General features: G+C 36.2%; 1 protein-coding gene across 2 annotated transcripts in view; it reads left to right on the forward strand.

The window, feature by feature from the left end:
- The window catches only part of LOC114049605 (serine/threonine-protein kinase MRCK alpha), a 410500-nt gene that overhangs the window by 89472 nt on the left and 294660 nt on the right, over positions 1 to 26368 (forward strand). For both annotated transcript variants that reach the window (XM_027870865.1, XM_027870866.1), the window contains exon 2: positions 2544 to 2635. In XM_027870865.1, coding sequence (XP_027726666.1) covers positions 2544 to 2635 — 92 coding nt within the window. The remainder of the gene's footprint in view (positions 1 to 2543; positions 2636 to 26368) is intronic.

Below are 26368 nucleotides of genomic sequence, written 5' to 3' on the forward strand. Positions count from 1 at the left end.
TTTAGTTTATCATAAGCAATTTGTTTGCAATATCTTTTTTGGAGAACTTAAAATATCTGAACTTAGAGAAGAAAGTTTCTTTGTGAATTCACACAGGTGGTGATTGGAATACTTAGTATGGGAGAATTTGTCCAGCTGACATTGTTTAGCAGTAGGTCAACAAACTCAAGTTCATTGTCAGCAACAGGCAGAAGCGCTGATTGTCACTGAAGATAGCTAAAAGTAGAGCCGGAGCCATGTTTCTTAAACTGACAACCCAGGATGTGGGGAAGGCAGTTGGTGATTCCTCACCCCCTTATATTCCATAGACAACTCTAAGCCTTGATTCTGTGGGGCTTCTCATGGTTCAACTATTTAAAGCTTTCTGGAGGGTGGCTAATTTGTCAGCCATTGTTGGTATCTCCTACTTAACTCAATTGGAGAGGTGTTTGCACAGGATAAGGGGGTCAGGGTATAGACATATTTATACAGTCAGCTTAACAGCTAATTAGTACTTTTTTTTAAAATTACATTCTGGTTTTTTTTTTTTTGTGACTCTATAAACTTAGTGGAGGTGTGGAGGGCTCGAATCATATCCCTCCTCTCATGTATCATAGGCTGCCTAGGTAAAATTTCCCTTCCCCTGCCGTTAGCCACTTCATCTCTTCTGATCTGCACTTTTAGTCTACTTCACATAGCCTTGATCTCATCACTCTCCCCTCATCCCCAACTCTGTAGTTCTTCTCTCAGACTATTTGTATATTCTCTTATTCTCCCTTCTCTTTTTGTACCTTACTCCCCTAAACCGGTTCTTTGTCCTTGTTGTGATATCCTGTCCTACTAACCCTTCCCTGCTTTGCTAGCATGTCACCATCATCCCTCCTGTGTGGCCTTTCTTTATGATCTTGACCCTATAGTTAATCAGTTTAATTTTATGCCCAATTCCCTGCCTCCTTGTCTTTTCATCATTCATCCCTTCCAAACCTCAGCCCTAGCTTGCTCCTATCATCTACCTTCTCCACTTCTACTCAGGTGTTACTGAATATCACTGGAAGAAGTCACATGATTTTGTTGACTAGGATCCTCTATAAATTTGTTATCCCATCTGGGCTCTCACTGGGCTCACAAATCCTTTCCCTCTTCCCTGATTTTGACTCTCTATTGCCACAGCGTCTGTTCCAAATCTTTTCTTCTTTCTTCTCTAGTTAAGATGCTTCTTTGCTTCCAGCTGACTATCTACCTTCTTTACTGAGAAAATTTCAGCCATCTGTCCTCAGCTCCTTCTTCTCTCTACCTTCTTTACCAAGAAAATTCTAGCCATCTGTCCTCAGCTCCTTCTTCTCTCTACCTTCTTTACCAAGAAAATTCCAGCCATCTTGTCCTCAGCTCCTTCTCTCCAGTTCTATACCTGAAATCCCCTCAACATCAACCCCCTGTCCCCCAATTCAGAAAAGTCTGAGATAAATGTATAACTTGACAACTAAATTCCATTATCATATAATGTTAAAAAAACACTTTTAAAGTACAGTTTACCTGAATCTCTGGTTTTAAAATGTGGCATTGTCAGCCACAAATCTAGCTTGAGCTTCTCAGTTTAAGGAGTTTTTGGAAATTAAAAATGTTTGCTATTGGAAGCTACAACTGTAAGAACCTGACAGACTTGGAATTTGTCTGATTATAATTAGTTATCAGGAGAATGGCATTTTTATAATAGAATTAAACCTTATAATAAAGTAAATAGATTTTTAAAAATCCAATCAGTTTATTGCCTTAATACTGATTGTTGAGTAGGAGTTAATCATATGTGAAACCTCTGGGTTTTAAAATTGTTTTTTTGGTTTCTTGGCTGTTAATAGGAATAAACTGAAATATGGAATAAAAATTTTTAATGTTAGATTTCTTTCTATACTTGAAACTTATTAACTTACCTCACAGAAAGTAATTAAATGTCACAGAAATTTTAAAGAGTATTAAAAGTGCCACCATGATTTTTTTATTCCAGATATTAGCCTCATATTTTATATTATTTGGTTCATTCCTTTTTCTCTTGTTGTTTGTCTTTAATTACTAATGTATGTTTTCTGTGCTAATAGAATAACTAAAAACATTTTTATCATGTTACTAATAGTGATACAATATATTTTATCATTTAAAATTCTGATGAAATAGTTGAAATTGCTTCATCTGTTTGAACTAGTTTTAGAAATCTTGTTTCTCTTTCTAGGACTAACACAAGAAATATATTAAAGTTGAAATGTGTACTTTTAACATGGAAATACATTTATAATTTTATTGCATAGCTACATTGAGCTGCAGAGATATTTGAAAGCATTTTAAGATGCATGACTTTATATTTTCCCCAAATGACGTAACTGAATAAAAAAACAAACTTTGGTTTTGGTTATTAAAATTATTTCCTCTTTAAATTTTAATGAGAATTTTTTAGGGTCTACTAATAATTGTTTGAACTTTTAGCAAGTAATATGATTGTGTAAAAATTTATACTTTCTGTATAGTTTTTCATCTTCTTTTGAAAAGTAATAGATGATGTTCTTTTCTTACAGCTAAACCATTCACTTCTAAAGTGAAACAGATGCGATTACATAAAGAAGACTTTGAAATATTAAAGGTGATTGGTAGAGGAGCTTTTGGGGAGGTAAGATATGAAGATTCTATGGAATGTTAACTTTTTTTGGAAGTCACTTGTTTACTGTGTGTGGATAAATTAAAATATTGTTTTCCATTTTATCATACATCTCAAAGTATAGGAACGAAGATTGGAAAGAAGTGATGACTTAAAAATTTTATCTTAATTTTAAATTTTAAATTACTTGTTTTCTCAAAGGAAATTCCTCAGGGAATTCCTTGGCAAAGCATGGGGAGCTCATATACTTACAGAATCTACTTTGTTGGCATAGAAATATGCTCCCTTGGCTGCCTTACTATCTACAGCAAACTTTATATGTTCAAAATTGAATTTGTCTTCTTTCCAGAACTTCAGCTTTCAACTGCTTGATCCTTATTATTGCACACAACTTTCTTCTACTTTAACCCTGCCTAAAGCCTAAGCTGTCTTTTTGTTTATCTTGCTATTGAGTCCATTGCCAAGTCACTTGTTATTTCTTATGGAATCTCCCAAGTATCCCATCATGTCTTCTATATTCAAAGCTGTAGCTAGGAAATTTTGGGTCTTAGACAGGCAAGCACACACTTTGAGGATGGAGAGAAGGCAGTACAAACTCCATGGGAAGAAAATAGAGATTCTAAGATATAGCTTCAAAGCTGGTAATGGAGAAGCTACCTTGAGGGTGGGCAGCTCATATTATCAAGCCACCTAGTAGCTTTCTCTTTTAACTATTTTTTTTTCTAATTCTTTTGTTTCTGTGCTGTTCTGTCAGAGCCTTCTAAATATGGCAGTTTGGGGCAAATCCCCAGTTGTCACCTTGCTAATTATGGCTTTACATGCAACTGTTCTTACTCTAGTCCAGCTTCTCATGCTTCATTCCTGTTTCACTGTAACACCTTCCTACCTGGCTTACCAGGGTCCAAGCTGTACCATTCCAGTCTGTCTGGAACAATTGTTAGATCATTCTTCTTTAAAGCAGCTTTTATAATATCATTGTGCTGCTCATTAACGTTAATCTTTTGTTTCTATGTCAATGCCTGATCTTTAAAGGTCTCACTATCCCCTAATATGTGCCAAACTGTAGTTAGACCACTATCTTATTGTTAAATAAATATACCATCTTTGTCCCTATGGTTATGTTTGAATATTCTTTCTTTTATCTTCTGCACATGCAAATCTTACTCATTCACCAGTTTTCAACTTTTAACTCCATCTCTGTGATGCTTCCCTGACCACTCTAGCTTTTATTGTTTCCTCTCCTCTCTGAACTTTTTTGAAATTTGTTAATATCACACAATTTATCACTTAACTATGATTTTAATGCTAGAAAAGACTTTAGACAGGATTCTATTATTTTAGGGATTCTTGACTTGAGGTCAAAAACTTAAAACAATTTTTTAGATAACTCAAAAACTTAAAACAATTTTTTAGATAACTATTTTAATATAACTCAATTTAAATTATGCATTTAAAAACTGTATTAGGGAAAGGGTCCATAGGCTTCACCAGATTGCTGAAAAGGTGACTTTTTGTGCCTAAGTCATGAAAAAGGTTAAAAATCTCCGATCTAATGTGATGGGGAAACAGTGAGAGTAAGTGATCTTACCCAAGGTCACAGAGCTAGTAAGTAGCAGAGCTGTGATTTGGACCTAACTTTTTCCTTCCCCAGTTACAGATTTAAAAAAAAATTATATTGGTGTCTTCAGTTTTTTACATTTATCATAGTTACCCCAAGTATCTGTCTTCCTTTCTCTCCCAGAGAGCTGTCCAATATAATAACAAAGAGTACTTTTTTAAAGAGAAAAAAAATCAGCACAATTGTTGATACATTTAAAAATTTAGAAAATGTGTGCAATGTGTAGCATCTGTGTACCTCCCACCTCTAGGAATGGGTGGGTTGGGGGTGATATCTCATATTTCTTCATTCAGGTCATACTTGATCTTTTTTTAAAGATTTATTTTGTAGCCTGCAACTTTACTGAAGCTATTAATTGTTTCAATTAGTGTCTTTGCTGATTCCTTAGGACTTTCCCAGTAAACCATCATATCAGCAAACAGGGATTGTTTTATCACCTCTTTATTTATATTTAGATTTTTTTGGTTTTTGTTTTATTATTGCTAGCATTTCTAGAATTATATCTAATAATAGTGGGGAAAGTGAGCATCCTTGCTTTATTCCTGTATTTGTTAGTAAAGCTTCTTGTATACCTATTACACAAGATACTTGCTTGTGGTTTTAGATAGATGATTTTTAATGGTTTTTTTAAAAGGTTCTTCTGTGCCTGTATTGAGTGAGAATCAATTCATAGGTTGCAGGTTTCGGTCTTTTTTTTTCCTAGGCATCCTAGACCATGGAGAAAGCTGAAGTTGCTTTATCTTAAGCGTATAATTTCAGATTTGGAGAAGTTTGAGATCAAATGTGGGGATCAAGGAAAATGTCTAGTTCTTTGTCTGTTTGCTCATATGGCCCAGAATTGTGCTTGATCATTATAATTTTGTTACTACATTCACTTTTGATTTTTTTAGTGGTTTTTTCCTATTTACGTTATTACAGTTATTATGTATTTTGTTTTCTTGGCTTTGTTTACTTTACTCTGCACCAGTTTATGTAGATCTTTACATACTTCTCTGTTTTCATCACATATGTCATTTCTTGTAACATGGTAATATTCTGTTGCATTCTTGTTCCACAATTTTTAAAATCCAATCTATGAGCATCTACTTTGTTTCTAATTCTTTGCTTTCAGAAAAAAATGCTACTATAAATATTTTGGTGCATATGGGGGCTTTCTTATTGATAGCTTCCTTGGGGTGTAATCCCAGTAATGGAATCTTTGGTTTAAAGGGTATGGACATTTTAGTAATTTTATTTGCATAATTCCAAATTGCATGCCATAAGGCTTTTAGCTCTAATTTTTTCAAGATGTTTATTTATTTCCATATATTCTCTTTTGTTCATCTTTCTGTTAGATTTATCCAGAACTCAGAGACAAATATTGAAGTCTCCTATCACTGTCGTGTTACTCTCTATTTTCTCTTGTAGCTCTAATTAATGTTTCCTTTATGAATTTGAATATTAAGGCATTTGGAGTATATGAGTGTATTACTAATATATTGCTTTGTTGTCTGTAGTTACTTTCAGCATTATGTAGTTTTCTTGTTTATTCCATTTTATTTTTGGATTGTTTTTCTTTTTTTCAGGCAAAATGATTGCAACTCCTGCTTTTTCCGATTTTCTCAATACATAATAAATTTTTTCCATCCTTTCGGTTTTATTTTATTTATGTCTTTGTTTTTAAAATGTGTTTCTTGTAAGCAACATGTTGTGGGGTTTTGCTTTCTTATTTAATCTGTCACTCATTTTCTTTTTTCTTTTTTTAATAGTATTTTTTTCCCCAATTACATATCAAGACAATTTTTAGCATTCATTTTTACAAGATTTTGAGTTTTGAGTTCCCAAATTTTTCTCTGTCCCTTCCTCTTCTCCCCTATTCTGAAAATGGTAGGAAATTTGATATAGGTTATACATGTGCTATCACGTAAAACATTTCCATGTTAGTCACGGGTGTGAAAGAAGAAACAGATCAAAAGGGAAAAAAAAACATGAAAAAGAATAAAGCAAGTGAGAAAAATATGCTTTGATCTTCATTGGGAATCCACCAGTTCTTTATCTGTATGTGGATAGCATTTTCCTTCATTAGTTCTTTGTACTTGTCTTAGATCATTGTGTTGCTTAGAAGGGCTTAGTCATTCATAGTTGATTGTCACACAGTGCTGCTGATACATTGTACAAAGTTTTCCTGGTTCTGCTCATTTCGCTTTGTATCAGTTCATACAAGTCTTTCTGAAATCTGCCTATTCATCATTTCTTATTGCAAATAGTATTCCATTGCATTTGTATACCATAGCTTGTTCAGCTATTCCTGAATTGATGGGTGTCCCCTCATTTTCCAATGTTTTGCTACCATGAAAAGGGCAGCTATAAATATTTTTGCCCATATAGGTCTTTTTTCCTTTTTTTATGATCTCTTTGGAAAACAGACCTAGAAGTGGTATTGCTGGGTCAAAGGGTATGCACAGTTTGGTTGCCCTTTAAGCATAGTTCCAAGTTGCTCTTCAGAATGGCTGGATTAGTTCACAACTCCACCAGCAATGCATTATTATTCCAGTTTTCCCAAATCCTCTCCAATATTTGTCATTTTCCTTTTTTGTCATATTAGCCAATCTGATAGGTGTGAGTTGATACTCAGAGTTGTTTTAATTTGTATTTCTCTAATCAAAAGTGATTTAGAGTACTTCTTCATGTGCTTATAGATAACTTTGATTTCTTCATCTGAAAACTGCCTGTTCATTTCCTTTGACTATTTATTAATTGGGGAATGGCTTGTATTCTTATAAATTTGACTCAGTTCTCTATGTATTTGAGAAATGAGGCCTTTATTAGAGAAGCTTGCTGTAAAGATTGTTTCCCAGCTTTCTGCTTTCCCTCTAATATTGGTTGCATCGGTTTTATTTGTACAAAAACGTTTTAATTCAATATAATCAAAATTATCTATTTTATATTTCATAGCACTCTCTATTTCTTGTTTGGTCATGAATTCTTCCCCTCACCATAGATCTGACAGGTAGACTCTTCCTTGCTCTTCTAATTTGCTTATGGTGTCTCCCTTTATGTCTAAATCATGTACCCATTTTGACCTTATCTTGGTACATGATGTGAGATGTTGGTCTATACCTAGTTTGTGTCCTTATGTTTTCCAGTTTTCTCAGTAGTTTTTGTCAAATAGTGAGTTCTTATTCCAAAAGCTGGGCTCTTTGGGTTTATCAAACAGTATGTTACTATTGTCATCGACTACTGTGTCTTCTATATCTAATTTATTCCAGCAATCCACTCTTCTGTTTCTTAGCCAGTACCAGATAGGTTATTTTTCATTTATTTATTTATTTATTTATGGTTTTTTTTTTTTTTGGGTCTAATAAGATTTTTTAAAATAATTAATTTATTTTTAGTTTTCAACATTCATTTCCACCCTCTCTTCTCCCCTCCCCAAGACCGCATGCAATCTGAAATAGACTCTACTTATACATTCATATTCAGCATATTTTCCCATTAGACATGATGTAAAGAACAATTAGAACTAATGGGAGGAATCATGAGAATGAAGCAATAAAACAAAATAACAAAGCAAAAGGAGAACTGATAATATGCTTTCGTCTGCATTTGGACTTCATAGTTTTTTCTCTGGATGTGGATAGCATTTTCCATCATGAGTCTTTTGGAGTTGTCTTAGATCCTTGCATTTCTGAGAAAAGCTAAGTCTATCAAAGTCAGTCATCGCACAATGTGGCTGTTATTGTGTGCAGTGTTCTCCTTGTTCTGCTCACTTCACTCAGCATCAGTTTGTATAAGTCTTTGTAGGTTTTTCTGAAGTCTGCCTGCTCATCATTTCTTATAGCACAATAGTATTCTGTGAGGGATTGTCTGATGTTGGCTACGTGCCACTTGGGGGTTATGGCAAGATGGGGCAGGGACAAGATATTAGGAAGTAACCGGAGCTTACGCTCCTGAGGCAGGGGGCTGTGCCACGTGGAGTTGTGGTGAACTGGGATAGGAACTGGATACTGGGAAGTAACTGGAGCTCACGCTCCCGAGGCAGGGGGCTGTGCCATGTGGAGTTGTGATGAACTGGGTTAGGAACAGGATACGGGGAAGTAGCCGGAGCATGTGCTCCTGAGGCAAGGGGCTGTGCCACGTGGGAGTGGGATGGCAGAGAATGAGCTCCCTTTGTCTAGTCCTCTCCCTAGGTGCAGTGCTAACCCCAGACTTCTCCTTCTGGTATCCGGGCCTAGCTTCCTTTGTCACATCCTCTCCCTTAGTGCAGCGCTAACCGCAGATGTCTCCTTCCGGTATCTGGGCCTAGCTTCCTTTGTCACGTCCTCTCCCTTGGTGCAGTGCTAACCCCAGACATCCCCTTCCGGTATCTGATCATACAATCATTCACTGGTAGGCGGGCTGAGGAGGAGGGGCTAGGAAGGTATATAAGGGGCGGTAGGGGTCGGAGCTCGCTCTGTCTTGCTCTTGCTCCTGCTCTTGCTTTCCTGCCTGGCCTTGCTGTGATGGCCTCTGAGTAAGTTCGAGTGCTTGCACCTCCCGATCGGCTCGTCTCTATTTTTATCCGGGTGGGCTCCGAGGACTGGTAAGTATGACCCTGGAAGCCTGCTCCTGTTAGAAGGAGAGTGCACGGTGCGACTGGCACAGTATTCCATTACATTCATATACCACAACTTGTTCAGCCATTCCCTAGTTGATAGGCATCCCCTCAATTTCCAATTCTTGGCCACCACAAAAAGAGCTGCTGTAAATATTTTTGTATATGTGAGTCCTTTTCCCATTTTTATGATCTCTTTGGGATACAGACCTAGAAGGGATATTATTGCTGGGTCAAAGGGTATGTCCAATTTTATAGCCCTTTGTGCATAGTTTCAGATTGCTCTCCAGAATGGTTAGATCAGTTCACAATTCTACCAGCAAGACATTAGTGTTCCAATTTTCTCACATCTTCTTCAACATTTATCATTTTCCTATTTTGTCATGTTAACCAATCTGATAAGTGTGATGTGGCAGTACCAGATAGTTTTGATGATTACTGCTTTATAATATAGTTTGATATCTGATATTGCTAGGCCACCTTCCTTTGTATTTTTTTTTTCATTAATTCCCTTGATATTCTTGACCTTTTGTTCTTCCAGATGAATTTTGTTATTTTTTCTAGCTGTATCAACTATAATTTTTGATAGTTTGATTGCTGTGGCACTGAATAAGCAAATTAATTTAGGCAGAATTGTCATTTTTATTATAATTGCTCAGCTTACCCATGAGCAATTGATATATTTTTAATTGTTTAGATCTAACTTTATTTGTGTGAAAAGTGTCTTGTAATTGTGTTCATATAGTTTCTGGGTTTGTCTTGGCAGGTAGACTACCAAGTATTTTTTATTGTTTACGGTTATGTTAAATGGAATTTATCCTTCTATCTCTTGCTGAGAGGTTTTGTTGGTCATATAAAGAAATGCTGATGATTTATGTGGGTTTATATTATATTATATTATATCCTGTGCATTTGCTAAAGTTCGAGTGCTTGCACCTCCTTGTTATTTCAAGGAGTTTTTTAGTTGATTCTCTAGGGTTCGCCAAGTATACCGTCGTATCATTTGCAAAGAGTGATAGCTTTATTTCTTATTTGCCTTATTTCTTCTTCTCTTATTACTGTAGCTAGCATTTTTAGTACTATATTGAATAAGAGTAGTGATAATGGCCATCTTTGCTTCACCTGTGATCTTATGGGAACGCTTCTAGCTTATCCCCATTACATATAATGCTTGTTGAAGGTTTTTGATAGATACTGCTTATCATTTTAAGGAATACACTCCCTTTATTCCTATGCTCTCTAGTGTTTTTAATTGGAATGGGTGCTGTATTTTTTCAAAAATCTTTTCACCATCTATCGAGATAATATGATTTCTGTTAGTTTTGTTAATGATATGGTCAATTATGTTGATAGTTTTCCTAATATTGAACCAACCCTGCATTCCTGATATCAGTCCTACCTGGTCATAGTGTATAATCCTTGTGATATATTGCTATAATTGCCTTGATAGTATTTTGTTAGAAATTTTTGCGTTGATATTCATTAGGGAAATTAGTCTATAATTTTCTTTGTTTTGGCTCTTCCTGGTTTAGATATCAGCACAATATTTGTATTATTAAAAGACTTTGGTTGGATTCCTTCACCTATTTTTTCCAAATATTTTATATAGTATTGGAATGAATTATTCTTTTAAGTGTTTGGTAGAATTCATTCGTGAAGCCATCTGGCCCTGGGGATTTTTTCCTAAAGAGTTTATTAATGGCTTGTTTGGTTTCTTTTTTCTAAGATGCGGTTATTTATGCATTCTATTCTTGCTGTGTTAATCTAGGTAAGTTATATTTTTGTAAATGTTCAGCAGTTTTGCTGAGATTGTCAGATTTATTGGCATATAATTAAGCAAAATATTTCTTTTTCTTTTTTCTTTTTTTTCTTTTTGCTAGGTACTTGGGATTAAGTGACTTGCCCACAGTCACACAGCTAGTACATGTTGTGTGTTGTGTGTCTGAGACTGGATTTGAACTCAGGTCCTCCTGACTTCAAGGCCGGAGCTCTATTCACTGCACCATCTAGCTGCCTCAGAAAGGAGAACATTTTAGGAGTGGGGGGTGGAGGGACAGTCTATGCAAAGACCTAGAGGAGAGAGCAGGAGGACAGAAGTTATGTAAAAAGAATAACTAATAAGTAAGTTTGGATGGAGCTTAGAATATGTGAGGGGAGTATAATGTATAACCAGCATAGAAAGATAGCCTGCAGTTAGAATATGAGGCTGAGCAGAGTAGTTTGTGTTTTATCCTAAGGGCAACAGAATGATTCTTGGGGGGAGTAGCAATGTCAGACTTGTAGTTTAGGAATACTAATTTGTTAGGTGTTTGGAGGTTAGATTAGAAAAGAAAGAAACTGGAAGCAGGAAGACCAGTTAGAAGCTTGGTACTTCAGGTGAGAGGTGAAATGGATCTAGAGTGATTGGTATAAATAAAGAAGAGAACAGATGTGAAAGATGCTGAGTTGAAATCAAGACTTGGCACCTTATTGAATAGGGGTAATTATGGTGAATGAGAGTGAAGAACCAACTTGTGGATAGCAAATCTGGGTGACTTGAAAAATGGTGGTGCTCTGAAAATACAGGGAAGTTAAGAGGATGTATGGGAGAATGATTGTGAGTTCTGTTTTGGATGTGTTGCATTTGGAATGTTTGTGGAGCATCCATTGGAATAGCAAATAATTGAAAAATATCAGATTAGCAGTTAGGAAGATGCTTTGAAAAATCCTAGAAATGATTGCATAACCCTACTGGATTCCCTGTCCAATGATCAAGTCTTTGTTAGTCTTTTGGAATTATCTGTGTTGAAACCCATTCTTTGCAATTTATAACCTTTGTGACTTTGGGTAAATTATTTAATCTCCCTAGGCCTTAGTTTCTATTTTAATTTAGACCTCATAGGGACCTTAATGGTTATTTAGTCCAATTTCCCCCTTTTAAAAATAGTATCTATTTTAGATAGCTAGGTGGTGCACTAGAGCCTTGGATCTGGAGATCTGAGTTCAAACGTTGCCTCAGACAGTTATTAGCTGAGTGGCCCTGGGAAAGTCATTTAATACCTGCCTCAGTTTCCTCATCTCTAAAATGTGGATAAGAATAGCACCAACTTCCCAGGGTTTTAAAAATTTTATTTATTTTTAACATTAAAAAAAAAATTGAGTTCCAAAGTCTCTTCATCCCTCATGCTCTTACCCTAACCCATTGAGAAGGCAAACAGTATGCTATCAGTTATCTATGTGAGGTCATGCAAAACATATTTTCATATTAACCATGTTGCAAAAAAACAAAAAACTTCTTCCCAGGATTTTTGTGAGAATTAAATAAAATGACACATAAAGTGTTTGCACACCTTAAAGTGCTATATAAATGTTATTTGCTATTGTTATTATTAGCAAAAATGATAATAATGATGATAATAATGACAATAATGAGGAGAGGACTGAGTACCAGAGAGATTGTGATTTCCCCAAGGTCACATATTTAATAAGAGAGGTGGCATTCATCATTGCTTCCAGTCAAAAGTAAGGACTTCAAAAGAGAAAGGCAGATATGGAAGTAAGCAGTTGGTTAAAAAATGGTGTCTGAGAATGGGATTTGGATTTCTGGATCACAGCTTAAAATATTGGAATGACAGGCTCCCACTAGGTCTGGGGTGAATTGCACCAAACAAGGCTGGTTAGATTGTAGTTGCCTGGAGTCTTGTGAATATAAGCAGAAGAGTTTTGAATTGAAAGAAAGAGGGAGAACATTGTCACCAAACTATGTACTAATATAAAGTAACTATAGTGTAGGAAGAATAAGAATAGAGATGCTGTGATGTTCACAACAAAAAATCCAAGGAAGGAACCAACAGTAAATTTTGTAGCTTCAAGCTCTGTTCACAAATGTCTCCTGTAGGTGACAGATGTGGTTAGTCAAAGGTTCACCTGTAAAAAGGGCAAATTTAAGTACTGTTGACACACTCCTGAGTGAATATGACTCTGAAACAGTACATTTTTAAAGAAATAGAATAGGTCAGAAGTGGAAGGTCAGAGTAGCATTATATATTAAGAAGATGTGAGGAAACCTGAGAATCAGAGGGAGTAGGGTGGTGAGGGAACTATAGTATAGATAATTTAGGTGAAGATGAACACAGGTTTAGAAATAGAAGTGATACTGTCTTTTTTTAATACTTCAAACCACTTAGACAAGAAAACAGAATAGATGTGAAATTTTGAAAACATATTACAAGTCTTGTACAAAAACATGATAAAATGCTAAAATAAAATGACCGGATTTGAGTCATTCAGAAATTTGCTAGAGTTCTCTCTGCTGTAATTAGAGCAAAGAAAAATTTCTTGACTTGGTTTAATTATAATTTCATCCTTCAAAAGGTAGAGGAAGCAAGGGAAAATTCTGTTCTGAGTTTGATTATTAACTGGGAAGAGCATGATTGCTGTGGAGGAAATGATAGAAGGGGAGACTAACCATTCTAGGATGGCTTTCTCAAGATCATGCTACATAAAGCTAGGTTCATTTCCTTTTTTGATGGGTTTGTTAGACTGTTAGACCAGTGGAATGCTTTTAGATATATAATTTGCATATATTTTAACTCAGATGGCATCTTCCATGCTATTTTTGTGGAGAAGATGGAGAGATGTGAATTAGTTGATGAGTAAATTATTTATTACATACCTATTCTTTGTTAGATACATTGTGCTAAGCACTGAGAATGTGAAAACACAAATGAAACTTTCCTTGCTGGCAACTAAAGGAGCTTACATTTAATTGAGAAAACCAGTATGTATGAGTGGAAGTGAATAAAAATGTTAATGGTAAATAAAACGTTTTGGTTTTTTTTGGAGGGCTGTAGATACTTCCAGCTGTGAGGGAACTGAATAGGCCTCAGATGGTGGCACTTGAACTAAGCTTTGAAGAAAGCTAGGAATTCTAAGAGGTAGAGTTGAAGGGAGAGTCTGTTCCAGGCATGGTACAGAGAAGAGAGGTGACAAGTTCTTCAAGTCTGAGGAACAATAAGGATAGTTTGTCTGGAATGTAGAGGCAATCACGAGGGCTAATGTATTAATTAGCTTGGAAAACTAGGAGCAGGGGCAGCTAGGTAGCCTAGTGGATAGAGCACTGGCCCTGGAGTCAGGAGGACCTGAGTTCAAATCTGGCCTCAGAAACATTACACTTACTAGCTATGTGACTCTTGGCAAGTCACTTAACCCCAATTGCCTTCCCCCCCTGAAAAAAAAGCCAGACTGTGAAGGACTTTAAATAATAAATGCTTGCTGTTGATTGATTAAATGCCAAATAAAGTGCTTGTTTTTTACCCTAGATATTTTGAGTAGTCTTTGGAGGATTTTGATCAGGCAAATGACATTTCATATCTGTCTTTAGGGATATCATTATGTCAGCTGTGACTCATCTTCCTGAGTGTAAATCTGGCCTAGGACACTTACTGGCTATGTAACCTTAACTCTGTTTACTACAGTTTCCTTATCTGTAAAATGAGCTGGGGGAGGAAATGGCAAATCACTCCAACGTCTTTGACAAGAAAACTCCAAATTGTGTCACAAAGAGTTGGACATGATTGAAAACAACAGCAGCAAAAACTGAAGATGAATTAGAAAGGGAAGAGATTTGAATGAGGGAGATTAATTAAGAAGCCATTCAATAGTCCAGATGAATGGTGATTTATGCCTGAATTAGAGTAGTGATGGTAAGTGGAGATAATGGGTCAGAGAGAGAAGCAGAGGTAGAATTGACTCAACTTGACCTTTTAGTGGAGATATAAATATATATATGTATATATGGTGAAGAAGAGGGCAGATTAAAGGATGACTATGAAGTTGCAAATTTGGGTGATGAGAAGTATAGTTGTTTCACCATCATAAACAGGGAGGTTAAGATATAGGGTGGGTTTCCAGGATAAGATGAATTTTATTTTGGAGAGCTTGCATTTGAGTATCTGATGGGACATTTGTTTGGAAATGTTTAATAGGCAGTAGGTGATGTGGGAATGGAGCTCAAGAGAGAGACTGGGCTGTCATTAACTGGGAGGAATCTAAAACTATAACATTTAGGTAGGTTTTGTAACTAGTCGAATGATGAATTATAATGGGCCCTTTTTTCAACTTATACATTGCAAGCATACCCTAGAGACTTGTGTTTGGTGCTTTGTTATTTTATCAGTCTGTTAGATAAGAACATATAGATGACATTCTTACCTAATTTGCAGAAGACAGAAAGCTGGAAAGAATGACTAACACACTGGTTGACATTGGAATTCAAAAGTTGGAATTCATAAAGATCTTGACAAATTAGAACAGTGGGATAAATATAATAAGATGAAATCTAATAGGTGTATATATGTATAAAGTGTTATATTTAGGTCCAAAAAGTTAATTTCCTAAGCACAAGATGGGGGAGTATGCATCTAGACAATCATTCATCTGAAAAAGATCTGAGAGCTTTATTTGATTGCAGAGTCTTGACATGAGTTAATAGTGGTAGTCAAGAAATTGAATGTAGTTTTAGGGGCAGGGTGCCCAAGACTAGTGAAGTGATCATTTTCCTATACTCTGCTCCAGTCAGATCACATGTGGAGTATTGTGTTCAATTTTGGCACCACATTTTAGGAATGATATTGATAAACTAAAAGTATAGAAGCTTCTAAACCAGAAGCATAGAAATCATCTAGAGCAGGGTGACCAGGTCTTGAAAATATGATTTGAAGATCAGTTGAAGGTGATGATAGGTTAAAGAAGAAAAAGACATGATTGCTTTCTATATGGACTTCAAAGGCTGCCTATGAAAGACAGATTAATTTTGTTCTACTTGGTCCTGAAAGGCAAAACTAGGAGTGATGGATAAAAGCTGGAAAGAAAGAAATTTATGATTAATTTAGGGAAAAGTTTCCACTAAATTAGATCAATTTAAAAGTATGAATGGACTGCCTTAGATGGAAGATTCTCTCATTAGAAGACTTTAAGAAAGCAAAGACTAAATGATCACTTGATGGATATCTTGTTCAGTTACAGTTTGACGTAGATTAAATAATAATAATAAGAGGGTAACTGAAAGTAGTAGAAAGAGAACTGGCCTGGGAATCTAGAAGACCTAAGTCCTATTCTTTCCTCTAACTGGCTATATATGATCCTGGGCAATGGAGTGTTCAGGGAGGACAAGCACAAGGCTGGGGAATCTTTTCATGTTGGAAGGCCGCATTAATATTTAGCTATAATCAAATAAGGCCACATTCAAGAAACTTCAGTAAGATATACTTTAAAATGTTCATTATTTTGTAAAAATCTAACTACTATGTACTTAATAATGAAAAAAATGAAAACTATTTGTTATTTTAAAAATTAACTAGCTTTTTAATGACTTTGTTGTGTCTGCTTTTTTGTTTGAAAGCATTTGAATATTTGGTTGCAGCATGGAGGTCAGCAGTTTCAGTTGATCTTAGATCGGTATCAGTCATTTGTGACCTTAAGGGTGTCTTGATTTGCGTCAGGTAGGAGAATGTAGATTCGCAGCGATAAATGGTTGAAAAGCAAGAAAATATTTTTCAGGCATGTTGCTGAAGGCATGGGTATTCTATTGCATTTTTCCGTATTTCAATTAGATCTTTCTTAGCATCAAACAATGACTTTTCAATGTCATCTACTGAGAGCTCAATCAGTTCCATCTGTAGTTCTTTTGGTGCCTTGTTATATCAACTCGGTGAGGCTGAAATGCTAATTTGAGTGTGATGTCCTGATTCTCAAAGTCAGTGAACCTTTCATTGTATTTCCCAATTAATAGGTTTATAGCAGCTGTGTATTCTTCAAATGATTCACTTATGTCATCCTGCTTATCAGTGACCTTTGCTAACTGGGGAAAATGTTCATCCAAAATTTCCTTTAGAAGAAATGTTGAAAAAAGATAGCTTTTTTCAAAATGCTTATGTTTTTTTTTTGCCATATATCATATATAGACTTAGTTTTACCTTGCAAAGAAATATTCAAATCATTTTGATTTGATATATCACACAGAAATGCAGCATTCCTATAGAAATCTTCTTTCAATAATTCACATTGCTGATTCTGTTCTTCATAAAATTTAACTATCTGTTCTTGCAGAGATAAAATTTTGGCTAACACCTGTCCTTTCAAGTAGCCAACACACAGAATGATGTGGCAAATCCATACTGAATACCTCATCATTCAACATCATTCAACTTTAGCATGTTATGAAACTGACAATACTGTGTTGCATTTGCATGAATATAGTTAACAATACTTATAACTTGTTGCAAAGTGTCACTTAAAATAGCTTTAGCATAGAGATTTTGCTGATGTAAGATACAGTGAAAAGAAATGAGAGCATCAGGATCTGTTAATACTTTTTTTTTAATCTGTGCAATAAACCCTTCTTGTTTTCCTGTCATGGAAGGTGCACCATCTGTACCTACATTCACTAAATTTACCAAATTCAGTCCAACTTCACAACATTTATCTTGAAAATTGTTGAAGACATCTATTTTCCATGTTCTATTCACAAAGAGTGCCCAAATCAAGTAACTCTTTGTAGCAAAGAAAAAATTCAGTTATGACCTGAAGTATAAAACCTCTGCCGAGTCAGTAGTATCAGCTGATTCATCCAAAGCTATCTAATAATATATATTTCCCTTTCGAAGTATTGCATGAAGTTGTTCTGTTAAGTTGAATGCTAATTCATGCTGCCAATCAGTTATGGTTCTCCTTGAAAGAGGCAATTGTTTGTACTTTTGAAATGTTATCGGGGTCTAAGCATCCTACAACTTTGACAATGCATTCTTTCACAATTTCTACATCACTGAATGGCTTCCCTTTTTTCCTGAGTATATGAGCTACTTTATAAGTTGTGTCAGTGGTATTATTTCCAGGTCTTATTGCTGCTTGAAAGAATTGACTTTCCTTTTGCTTTTCATCTTTTAATTTCTGCAATACAACCTTTCGTACCTCTCTAATTTAAAATATTTGTGGTCCTTATGAGCATTATGATGCTGATAAGCATTGAATTTCTTTAATGTTGATATTGCTGTATCACAAAGCAAGCAAATTATCTTATCTTTAGCAGAAATAAGATAATACTGCAATTCCCAATCCTCCTTAAAAAAATCTGTTTTCTTCAGCATTCTCTTGGTCTTCTTTGACATGATGGGCAGTTAAGTAGACAGACTTAAAAAATACTGTTGAGCTGTGCAACTATTCACAAATTTCACTTCAAATAGACACACAGTGCATGGTTGTCAAAAGGTGATAACAGATTGGTGTACTCAATCCCCATAAACTCTCACCAACCGGCCTTGTGCAGGGTAGTGGCACCAGTTAGCTGTGGAAAGTTAGACTAAATATGATTGTAGCAGCCATCAATTTGGCCCTTATGGCTTACTAATGTTCTAATTATGCTGGTCAATCTGAGAGGATTATTTCATTGAAACATATTTTATTCATTGGTATTTTAAATACATTAATTTAAAAAATAAAATAAAAATGTGAAAGATAAACAAAATGTATTAATAAAAATAAAAGGATTTGTTCTATAAAATTTGGATTCAGTCAAAAGGCCACATAAGGACCTAGAAGGCCACATGTGACCTTAAGGCAGCAGGTTCCCCATCCCTAGACTAGTACCTCTGATATGAGTGCTGTTTAGAGCTAACATCCACATTTTGGCATCTACTTGTCATTAACTCTCACCTGTGACTCCAAGAAGCTGTGGCATGCACTGCAGCCACACCCTGATAAACTGTTTTGGCAGATGGTTAAACCAGGTTGAAGGTAATTGATGGGCTTCAAACATGTAGATAAGTTAAAGGGATGACTACCCCAAGCATGTGAAAATTTCCTTCGGTGGAATAAGTAGATGAGAACAGTTTGTTCCAATGGCCATGAAGGAAGCTGAAACAGGCACTGTGGAATGCTTAGAATTTGGTCAGACATCAAAAATGCCAAGGTTATCCAGTACATCCTGGGCCATCTCCAGTCATCTTGACTTTTATCTTGCCACTGGACTTCAATGACTCTAGAAGAGAGATTGAGGCTGACAACTTAGTGCAGCCCTGCCTCCTAAATCCAGTTCAAGCACAAATCAAGTCATTACTCTTTGATGTCATTGATCCTCTTTGAAAATGAAGGACAACGACAAGCCCTGGTAACTATTTGAGATTATAAATTACAGAGAAGGTGCTGACCTGCATTGTGAAAAGGAGTTTCCTCCCTGCAGATTTCTCTAAATTGTATCTATTAAGTCTAATAAAAGTAACAACAACAACAAATACTTGATATTTATTTATCGCTTTAAGTTTAATAAAACACTTTACATACACGTTATTTCATTTGATTCTCATGATATCCCTGTGAGGTAGATTTTACTGTTTTGCCAGTTTTACAGATAAGGATATTGAGGTTTAGAGAGGTTAAGTCAACAAATCAACAAGCATTTCTTAGGCCCCTACTATGTGCCAGGCACTGTGCTAAGCACGGAGGATACAGAGAAAAGCAAAACACTGTCCTTTCTCTCAAGGAGCTCACAGTTTAATGTATAGACAACATTCAATCAACTATATATCAACAAGATATATACAGGATAAATTAGAGATAATCTCTGAGAGAAGGCGCCAAGATTAAGAAGGACTAGGAAAGTCTTATTGTATGAGGTAGGACTTCAACTGGGAGTTGAAGGAAGCCAGGGGACAAAAAGTTCCAGGCATGGAAGAGAGTATAGTCAGTGCAGGATTGATGGACTGAGGGGGAAGAACAACTGAGAGGTAGAGAGAATGGTGGTCCTGATATGGATAAAGAAAAGGGTTAAGGTTTGTAAGACATAAGGAAAGATCAATGATAAAAGATTATGATGAAACATAGGAATTTTGAACTTCATGAATAAAGAAGGAAGTACCTGGTCCTGTGCTAAGTGCTGAACTTACAAAAGAAGGCAAAAACACAGTCCCTCACCTCAAGAAGCTCATACTCTAATGGGGAGGGAAAGCACTTGCAGTTGGAAGGACCAGGAAAGTCTGCAAAAGATGGGATTTGTACTGAGTCGTGAAGGAGGATAGAGAAGCCAGGAGGCTTTACAACTTAATTTACAATTATTATCTACCTTGTATTTGTTTTGTATCTTTTAATCTAATTATGTCTATGTTGTTTTCCCTAATATAAGCCCTTTGAGGGTAGGGATACTTTTATTTTTGTCTTTAAATTTCGGGTGTCTGGCACATAGTAAGCTTATTTTTTTGGGGGGGGGAGGCAAGGCAATCAAGGTTAAGAGACTTGCCCAGGGTCACACAGCTAGTGAATGTTAAGTGTCTGAGGCCAGTTTTGCACTCAGGTCCTCCTGACTCCAGGGCTGGTGCTCTGTCCACTGCCACCTACCTGCCCTACATAGGAGGCTTTTAATAAAGGCTAATTGACTGATTGTGAAATTAATTATTTTTATCTCAAATATAAAACTAATGATTCTGTTGTTGTTGTTGTTTCAGTTGGGGGGGGATCTGTGGTTTTTTGGTATAGGAAACTCCTGGTGAGGAAACTCTTTCTACTAATGCAGGTTGGCAACTGCCCTACAATGTATAATTTCAGAGAGTTACCTAGGGCACTGAGAGGTTAAATATCTTGGCTCAAGTCACCATCCATTTTGTGTAAAGCCTGGTACTTGCACTTAGTTCTTCCTGATACTTTGCCACACTGCTTTTTTTTCAAGACTTTATATTTATCTATGTCAAGTTTTATTTTATTAGATATCTCCTAACATTATAAGCCAATGAAATTTTTTTTTTGGTTATCCAAAACTTTAGATATCTTTTTCAGCTTCACTTAGTCTCCAAATGTAATAAATGTATCATATGCCTTTATCTAAATCACAGATAAAATGTTTAACCTCTTAAGACCAATCATTGATCTACTTTTTTTAGGCAATTGGGGTTAAGTGACTTGCCTAGAGTCACACAGTTAAGTGTCAAGTGTTTGGTCTGAGGCCGGATTTGAACTCAAGTCCTCCTGACTTCAGGGCCGGAGCTCTATCCACTGCGCCACCTAGCTGCCCCATTGATCTGCTTTCAATGTGATGTCAAACCATTAAACTAGTCTTTAGGGTTCAGTCAGTTCGCCAGTTTTTGGATCTGTGAATGAATGGATGAAAAATACATTTATTAAGGTCTTGTTGTGTGTTTAACCCTGGGGATATAAATAGAAAAGACAAGACAGTCCCTGTTTTTAAGGTTCCTGTTATCTATGATCTTTCAGAGACTGCAGACATAACCAGTTATATCTATCAGCTCTTTCACTACCAGAGTATGTTGTTTTTCAGGTCCTGGTGGTTTGAATTTAGTAAGGATACTCATTTGGCCATCTCCTTACTTAAATTGGGTATCATCACCCTATTAACTATTTTATTCTGTCCCATCTAGTCCAAAGATAATTCTTCTTTGTAGGAAAAAAAAAACAGAACAAAATAGTTGAACAGGTCTATTTTCTCTGTCATCCATTATCATTGTTCCATATACCTTAATAGCAGTCTTATCTCTTCTTTGATCCTCCTCTTTTCTCCATCATAGCAGATAAACAAAATAAAAATTTTCCCTTTAGCATTATTCGTATCAGCTTTTTAGCATTTCTGACAATAGTTTTGCCGACACATGCCATACTTTTGTATTCATTCTTTGTTATCTTCTGTATTTGCATTTTAAAAATTTAATAATTGGCAATTTCCCTAGGTATCCACACTTTTCTCTTTAGACAGTTTCCTTTTTCCTTCTCATTTAAGTATCTTTCTTTGTGGCTTCATGATTTCATTCTTGAGAGTTTGATGTTCCTTCTCAGCAAACTTCCTACGTAGAATTTTAGTCCTTGGAATCCTACCTCTTCTTTCTCTGAACCTTTTGAAATGTGCACTTCTTAAATCTATAGTGTGTATCAGACTATGTCTAGCTTTCTTCTGCTTTGCTGTCACAAATTCTGAGATGCATTAGGCACTCCCTGGCATGGTTGTTTTCATTTACACTACACTAGTTCTTCTTCCTTGGTGGAGAATAAGGCCTTATATAGAGTTTTACCTTGTTAGTTCCTACATTTACTGAAAAAGGAATCTATTATTAAGGCAGGCCAAGAAATTTTTAGCTTTTGTGGGTATAAAAGGTGGGGGAGGAAGGAAAAAGAAGGGGAGAGGAAAGGGAGAGGGAAAGAGAGAAGGAAGGGGGAAACATAAAGGGGAAGGTAGAAAAGAAGAGTGTATCCCAGTAGATGTATAGATAAAGTTCTTTATCATACTTGTGTTTCAGACTTGTGATCTGATTCTTAAATTCTTCATCTCTTTCCTCTTTCTATCCAGGTGGTCTGTAGTATATTGTTTGTGTATGTATTTATTTATTTTTTCCTTTTTTGTGCATTCATTTGTCACTCAAATGCTCCTTATGGTTCCTAGATTTCTTCATGTGGTTGTATCTTTGCATACTGTGCTATGTGGCTTTACCTGACCTGTTCCTTTTGAATAAGTTATATCCCAGCTCCTATATTCTTTTCAGTGGTCTTTTCCCACCAAATCCTATTGGGGATTTGAGGTCAGATTTCAACTTGAACATAGTTAGATTTGGCAGAATGGAATGTTTTTGTACCTCTTCACTATATCCTGCTTGATAGTGGGTAAATCATCTATAGCACAGGTGTTCACATCCTGATTAGTAAATGGTAAAGAATTGAGCATGTGTTTAATTTTCTTTTATTTTTTTAAAATATTTATTTATTTTTAGTTTTCAGTATTTACTTTCAGAAGATTTTGAGTTCCAAATTTTCTCTCCGTCTCGTCCCTCCTCCCACCCTAAGACAGCGTCCATTCTAAATACTCATCCCCTAATCTGCCCTCCTTTCCGTTTCCCCCCCTTCTCTAAATCCCTTCCCCTCTATTTTACTGTAAAGTAGGATAGATTTCTATACCCCATTGCCTGTATATCTTATTTCCTAGTTGCATGTGAAAACAATTTTTAACATTTGTTTTTAAAACTTTGGGTTCCAAATTTTCTCCCTTCCTCCCTCCCCACCCATTCTCATTGAGAAGGCAAGCAACTCGATACAGGTTATACATATGTAGTCATGCAAAACACTTCCATAGTAGTCATGTTGTGGAAAACTAAGTATATTTCTCTTCATCCTAATCCGCCCCCTGTTTGTTCTATTCTGTCTTTTGACCCTGTCCCTCTTCAGAAGTGTTTGCTTCTGATTTCCCCCCTTCCCCAGTCTGTCCTCACCTTTAATCATTCCCCCTACTCTCTTATCCCCTTCCCCACCATTTTCCTGTAGGGTAAGATAGCTTTTGACACCCATTTGAGCGTGTATGGTATTCCCTCCTTAAGCCAAATCTGATGAGAGTAAGATTCACTCATTCCTTTTCACCTTTCCCCACTTCCCTTCCTCTGTAAAAGCCTTTTCTTGTCTATTTTATGTGAGGTAATTTATCCCATTCTACCTCTCCCTTTCTCCTTCTCCCAGTATAATCCTCCCTCACCCCTTAATTTTATTCTTCAGATATCACCCCTTAATCTTCAACTCACCCTGTTACCTCTATCTATCCATCTATCTGTCTATACATATAAATTTTTTTTCCCTCCAACTACCCTAATACTGACAAAAGTCTCATGAGTTACAAACATCATCTTTCCATGTAGGAATGTAAACAGTTCAACCTTAATAAGTCCCTTATTTCTCTTTGCTGTTTACCTCTTCATGCTTCTCTTGAGTCTTGTATTGGAAAGTCAGATTTTCTATTCAGTTCTGGACTTTTCATCAAGAATGCTTGAAAGTCCTCTGTTTCACTGAATGTTCATTTTTTCCCCTGAAGGATTATATTCAGTTTTGCTGGGTAGGTGATTCTTGACTGTAATCCTATCTCCTTTGCCCTCTGGAATATCATATTCTAAACCCTGCAGCCCTTTAATGTAGAAGCTGCTAAATCCTGTGTTATCCTGATTGTGTTTCCACAATACTTGAATTGTTTCTTTCTGGCTGCTTGCAATATTTTCTCCTTGACCTGGGAACTCTGGAATTTGGCTACAATATTCCTAGGAGTTTTCCTTTGGGGATCTCTTTCAGGAGGAGATGGGTGGATTCTTTCCATTTCTATTTTGCCCTCTATTTCTAAAATATCAGGGCAGTTTTCCTTGATAATTTCTTGAAAGATGATGTCCAAGCTCTTTTTTCGATCATGGCTTTCAGATAGTCCAATAATTTTTAAATTCTCTCTCCTGGATCTATTTTCCAGGTCAGTTGTTTTTCCCATGAGATATTTCACATTGTCTTCTATTTTTTCATTCTTTTGATTTTGTTTTACATTGTCTTGATTTCTCATAAAGTCACTAGCTTCTAGTTGCTCCATTCTAATTTTTAAGGAAGTATTTTCTTCAGTAAGCTTTTGGACTTCCTTTTCCATCTGGCCAATTCTGCTTTTCAAGGCATTCTTCTCCTCATTGGCTTTTTGGACCTCTTCTGCCATTTGGGTTAGGCTATTTTTTAAGGTGTTATTTTCTTCATTATTTTTTTGGGTCTCCTTTAGCAAGTTGTTGACTTGTTTTTCATGATTTTCTTGCATCACTCTCATTTCTCTTCCCGGTTTTTCCTCTACTTCTCTTACTTGCTTCTCAGAATCCTTTTTGAGCTCTTCCATGTCCTGAGACTGATTGATATTTTTCTTGGAGGCTTTGGATGTAGGAGCTTTGACTTTGTTGTCTTCTTCTGGTTGTATATTTTGCTCTTCTTTGTCACCAAAGAAAGATTCTACAGTCTGACTTTTTTTGCGCAGTTTGTTCATGTTTCCAGCCAGTTACTTGAGTTTTAAACTGTTTGTTAAGGTAGAGGTCTGCTTCCACTGTGGTGAATGTCCCAAGCTTCAGGGGTTTTGTGCAGCTGTTTTCAGAGATACTTCTAGGGACTTGTAAATTTTCAGTTCTTCCCACATGGTAAGATCAAGGGTGAGGTGTTTACTCCTTTTCTGGCCTGTGCTCTGGTCAGTGAGTGACCACAAGCACTCTTTTCTGCCTTGGAACTGTGAGGAGGATTCCCTCTCTACTGCCACTACAAGCTCTACCACGTCAGGGTACCTCCTTGTTTCAGGACTGCCACCCAGAACTGAGACCCAGATCTAAGCACAGGCAAAGCAAGAGAATCCTGCCTCAGTGCCAGCGAAGAGATCCTTGCAATCCCCCTCTGATCAGCCACTCGATTCCCCCTCAGTCTGTGGGCTGAGAGCTCCACTGCCCTGGTATATACTGGTATTCAGTGCCCTGGGGCTGCTCCAGGACTGGGGCTGGACTGAGCTCCTTTCTCTCCCAGGTCCAACAAACCTTTCCTGCTGACCTTCTAAATTGTCTTTGGTGTTTGTGGGTTGAGAAGTTTGGAAACTGCCACAACTACTAGTGATTCAGTCGCCTTAGGCCTGCTCCAGGTTCGCTGAGGCCTGGTCTTTTCTCGCGAGGCCCACGTGGAATTGCGCTCCTCTCCCAGCCTGGTGCAACAGACGTTTCCATTCTACTATCCAGGTTGTCTTGAGCTGGAAATTTGTTTCACTCTGTCTTTTTGTGGGTTCTGCTGCTCTCGAATTTATTTAGAGCCATTTTTTACAGGTATTTGGAGGAGTTTGGGGGAGACCTCAAGCAAGTCACTACTTTCACTCTGTCATCTTGGCTTTGCCCCCCTATGTGTTTAATTTTCGGTGAATACATCTTGCTGGAAAAGTCCTAGTAGTAAATAAAAATAAAAACAAAAATAAAATTAAAAAGAACAAACCGATGAACATGGTACAAAATGAGGGATTTCAAGAGTGAGGAGAAACAGTGGTATTACACTTTGTGTGAAATAGAACAAGCTTTTTGAAGAATGAAAGGAAAAATATGGTCCAACTGATACCAAAATATTTATATCAGCACACACCAAGAATTTTTCCACTGAACATTTTAAGCGCAAAAGGAAAATTGGAAAGTGTTAAATACTCATTTTTAATAAGTTCCAGTAACCTGATATTTTTGAACCAAGGTGGATCTTAGTTTTTATATACAACTTTGTGTATTCTGAAAGAGAAATTAAAGTAGAAGAGAAACTCTTTATCCTTATTTAATAAAATAAAAAACTACATTTACATTGGGCTGTAAATTTACATGTGTTTTTAAAATTTTTCATTCATTTTAAACTTAAACATAAAACAAGAAAAGAAAAACATTTCCATGTACACAGCAGAACATAAGAAAGGATTCATTATAAAACAATAAATTTCCATTTCACGAAAACCTATGTAATAAATCTTACCCATTATTTTCAGTGCAACCCAGCTTTATGTGCTTCCTTCTAGGTTTTCTTTTGTTTTCTGCTGTGTACTTTTTATTTTATTTTTCTCTCTCAACCACCCTTCCCCCTACCCTAGAGAAGGCTACAATTAAACATGAATATGTATACGTATATCTGTAAACATACACACATATATGTGGGACCATAATATGTTTCCTTCCTTCCTTCTTTTCTTTTCTTTTCTTTCTTTTCTTTCTTTCTTTCTTTCTTTCTTTCTTTCTTTCTTTCTTTCTTT

The sequence above is a fragment of the Vombatus ursinus genome, unplaced genomic scaffold (genome assembly GCF_900497805.2).
Source record: "Vombatus ursinus unplaced genomic scaffold, bare-nosed wombat genome assembly UNPS02014798.1, whole genome shotgun sequence".
Classification (NCBI taxonomy): Eukaryota; Metazoa; Chordata; class Mammalia; order Diprotodontia; family Vombatidae; genus Vombatus; species Vombatus ursinus.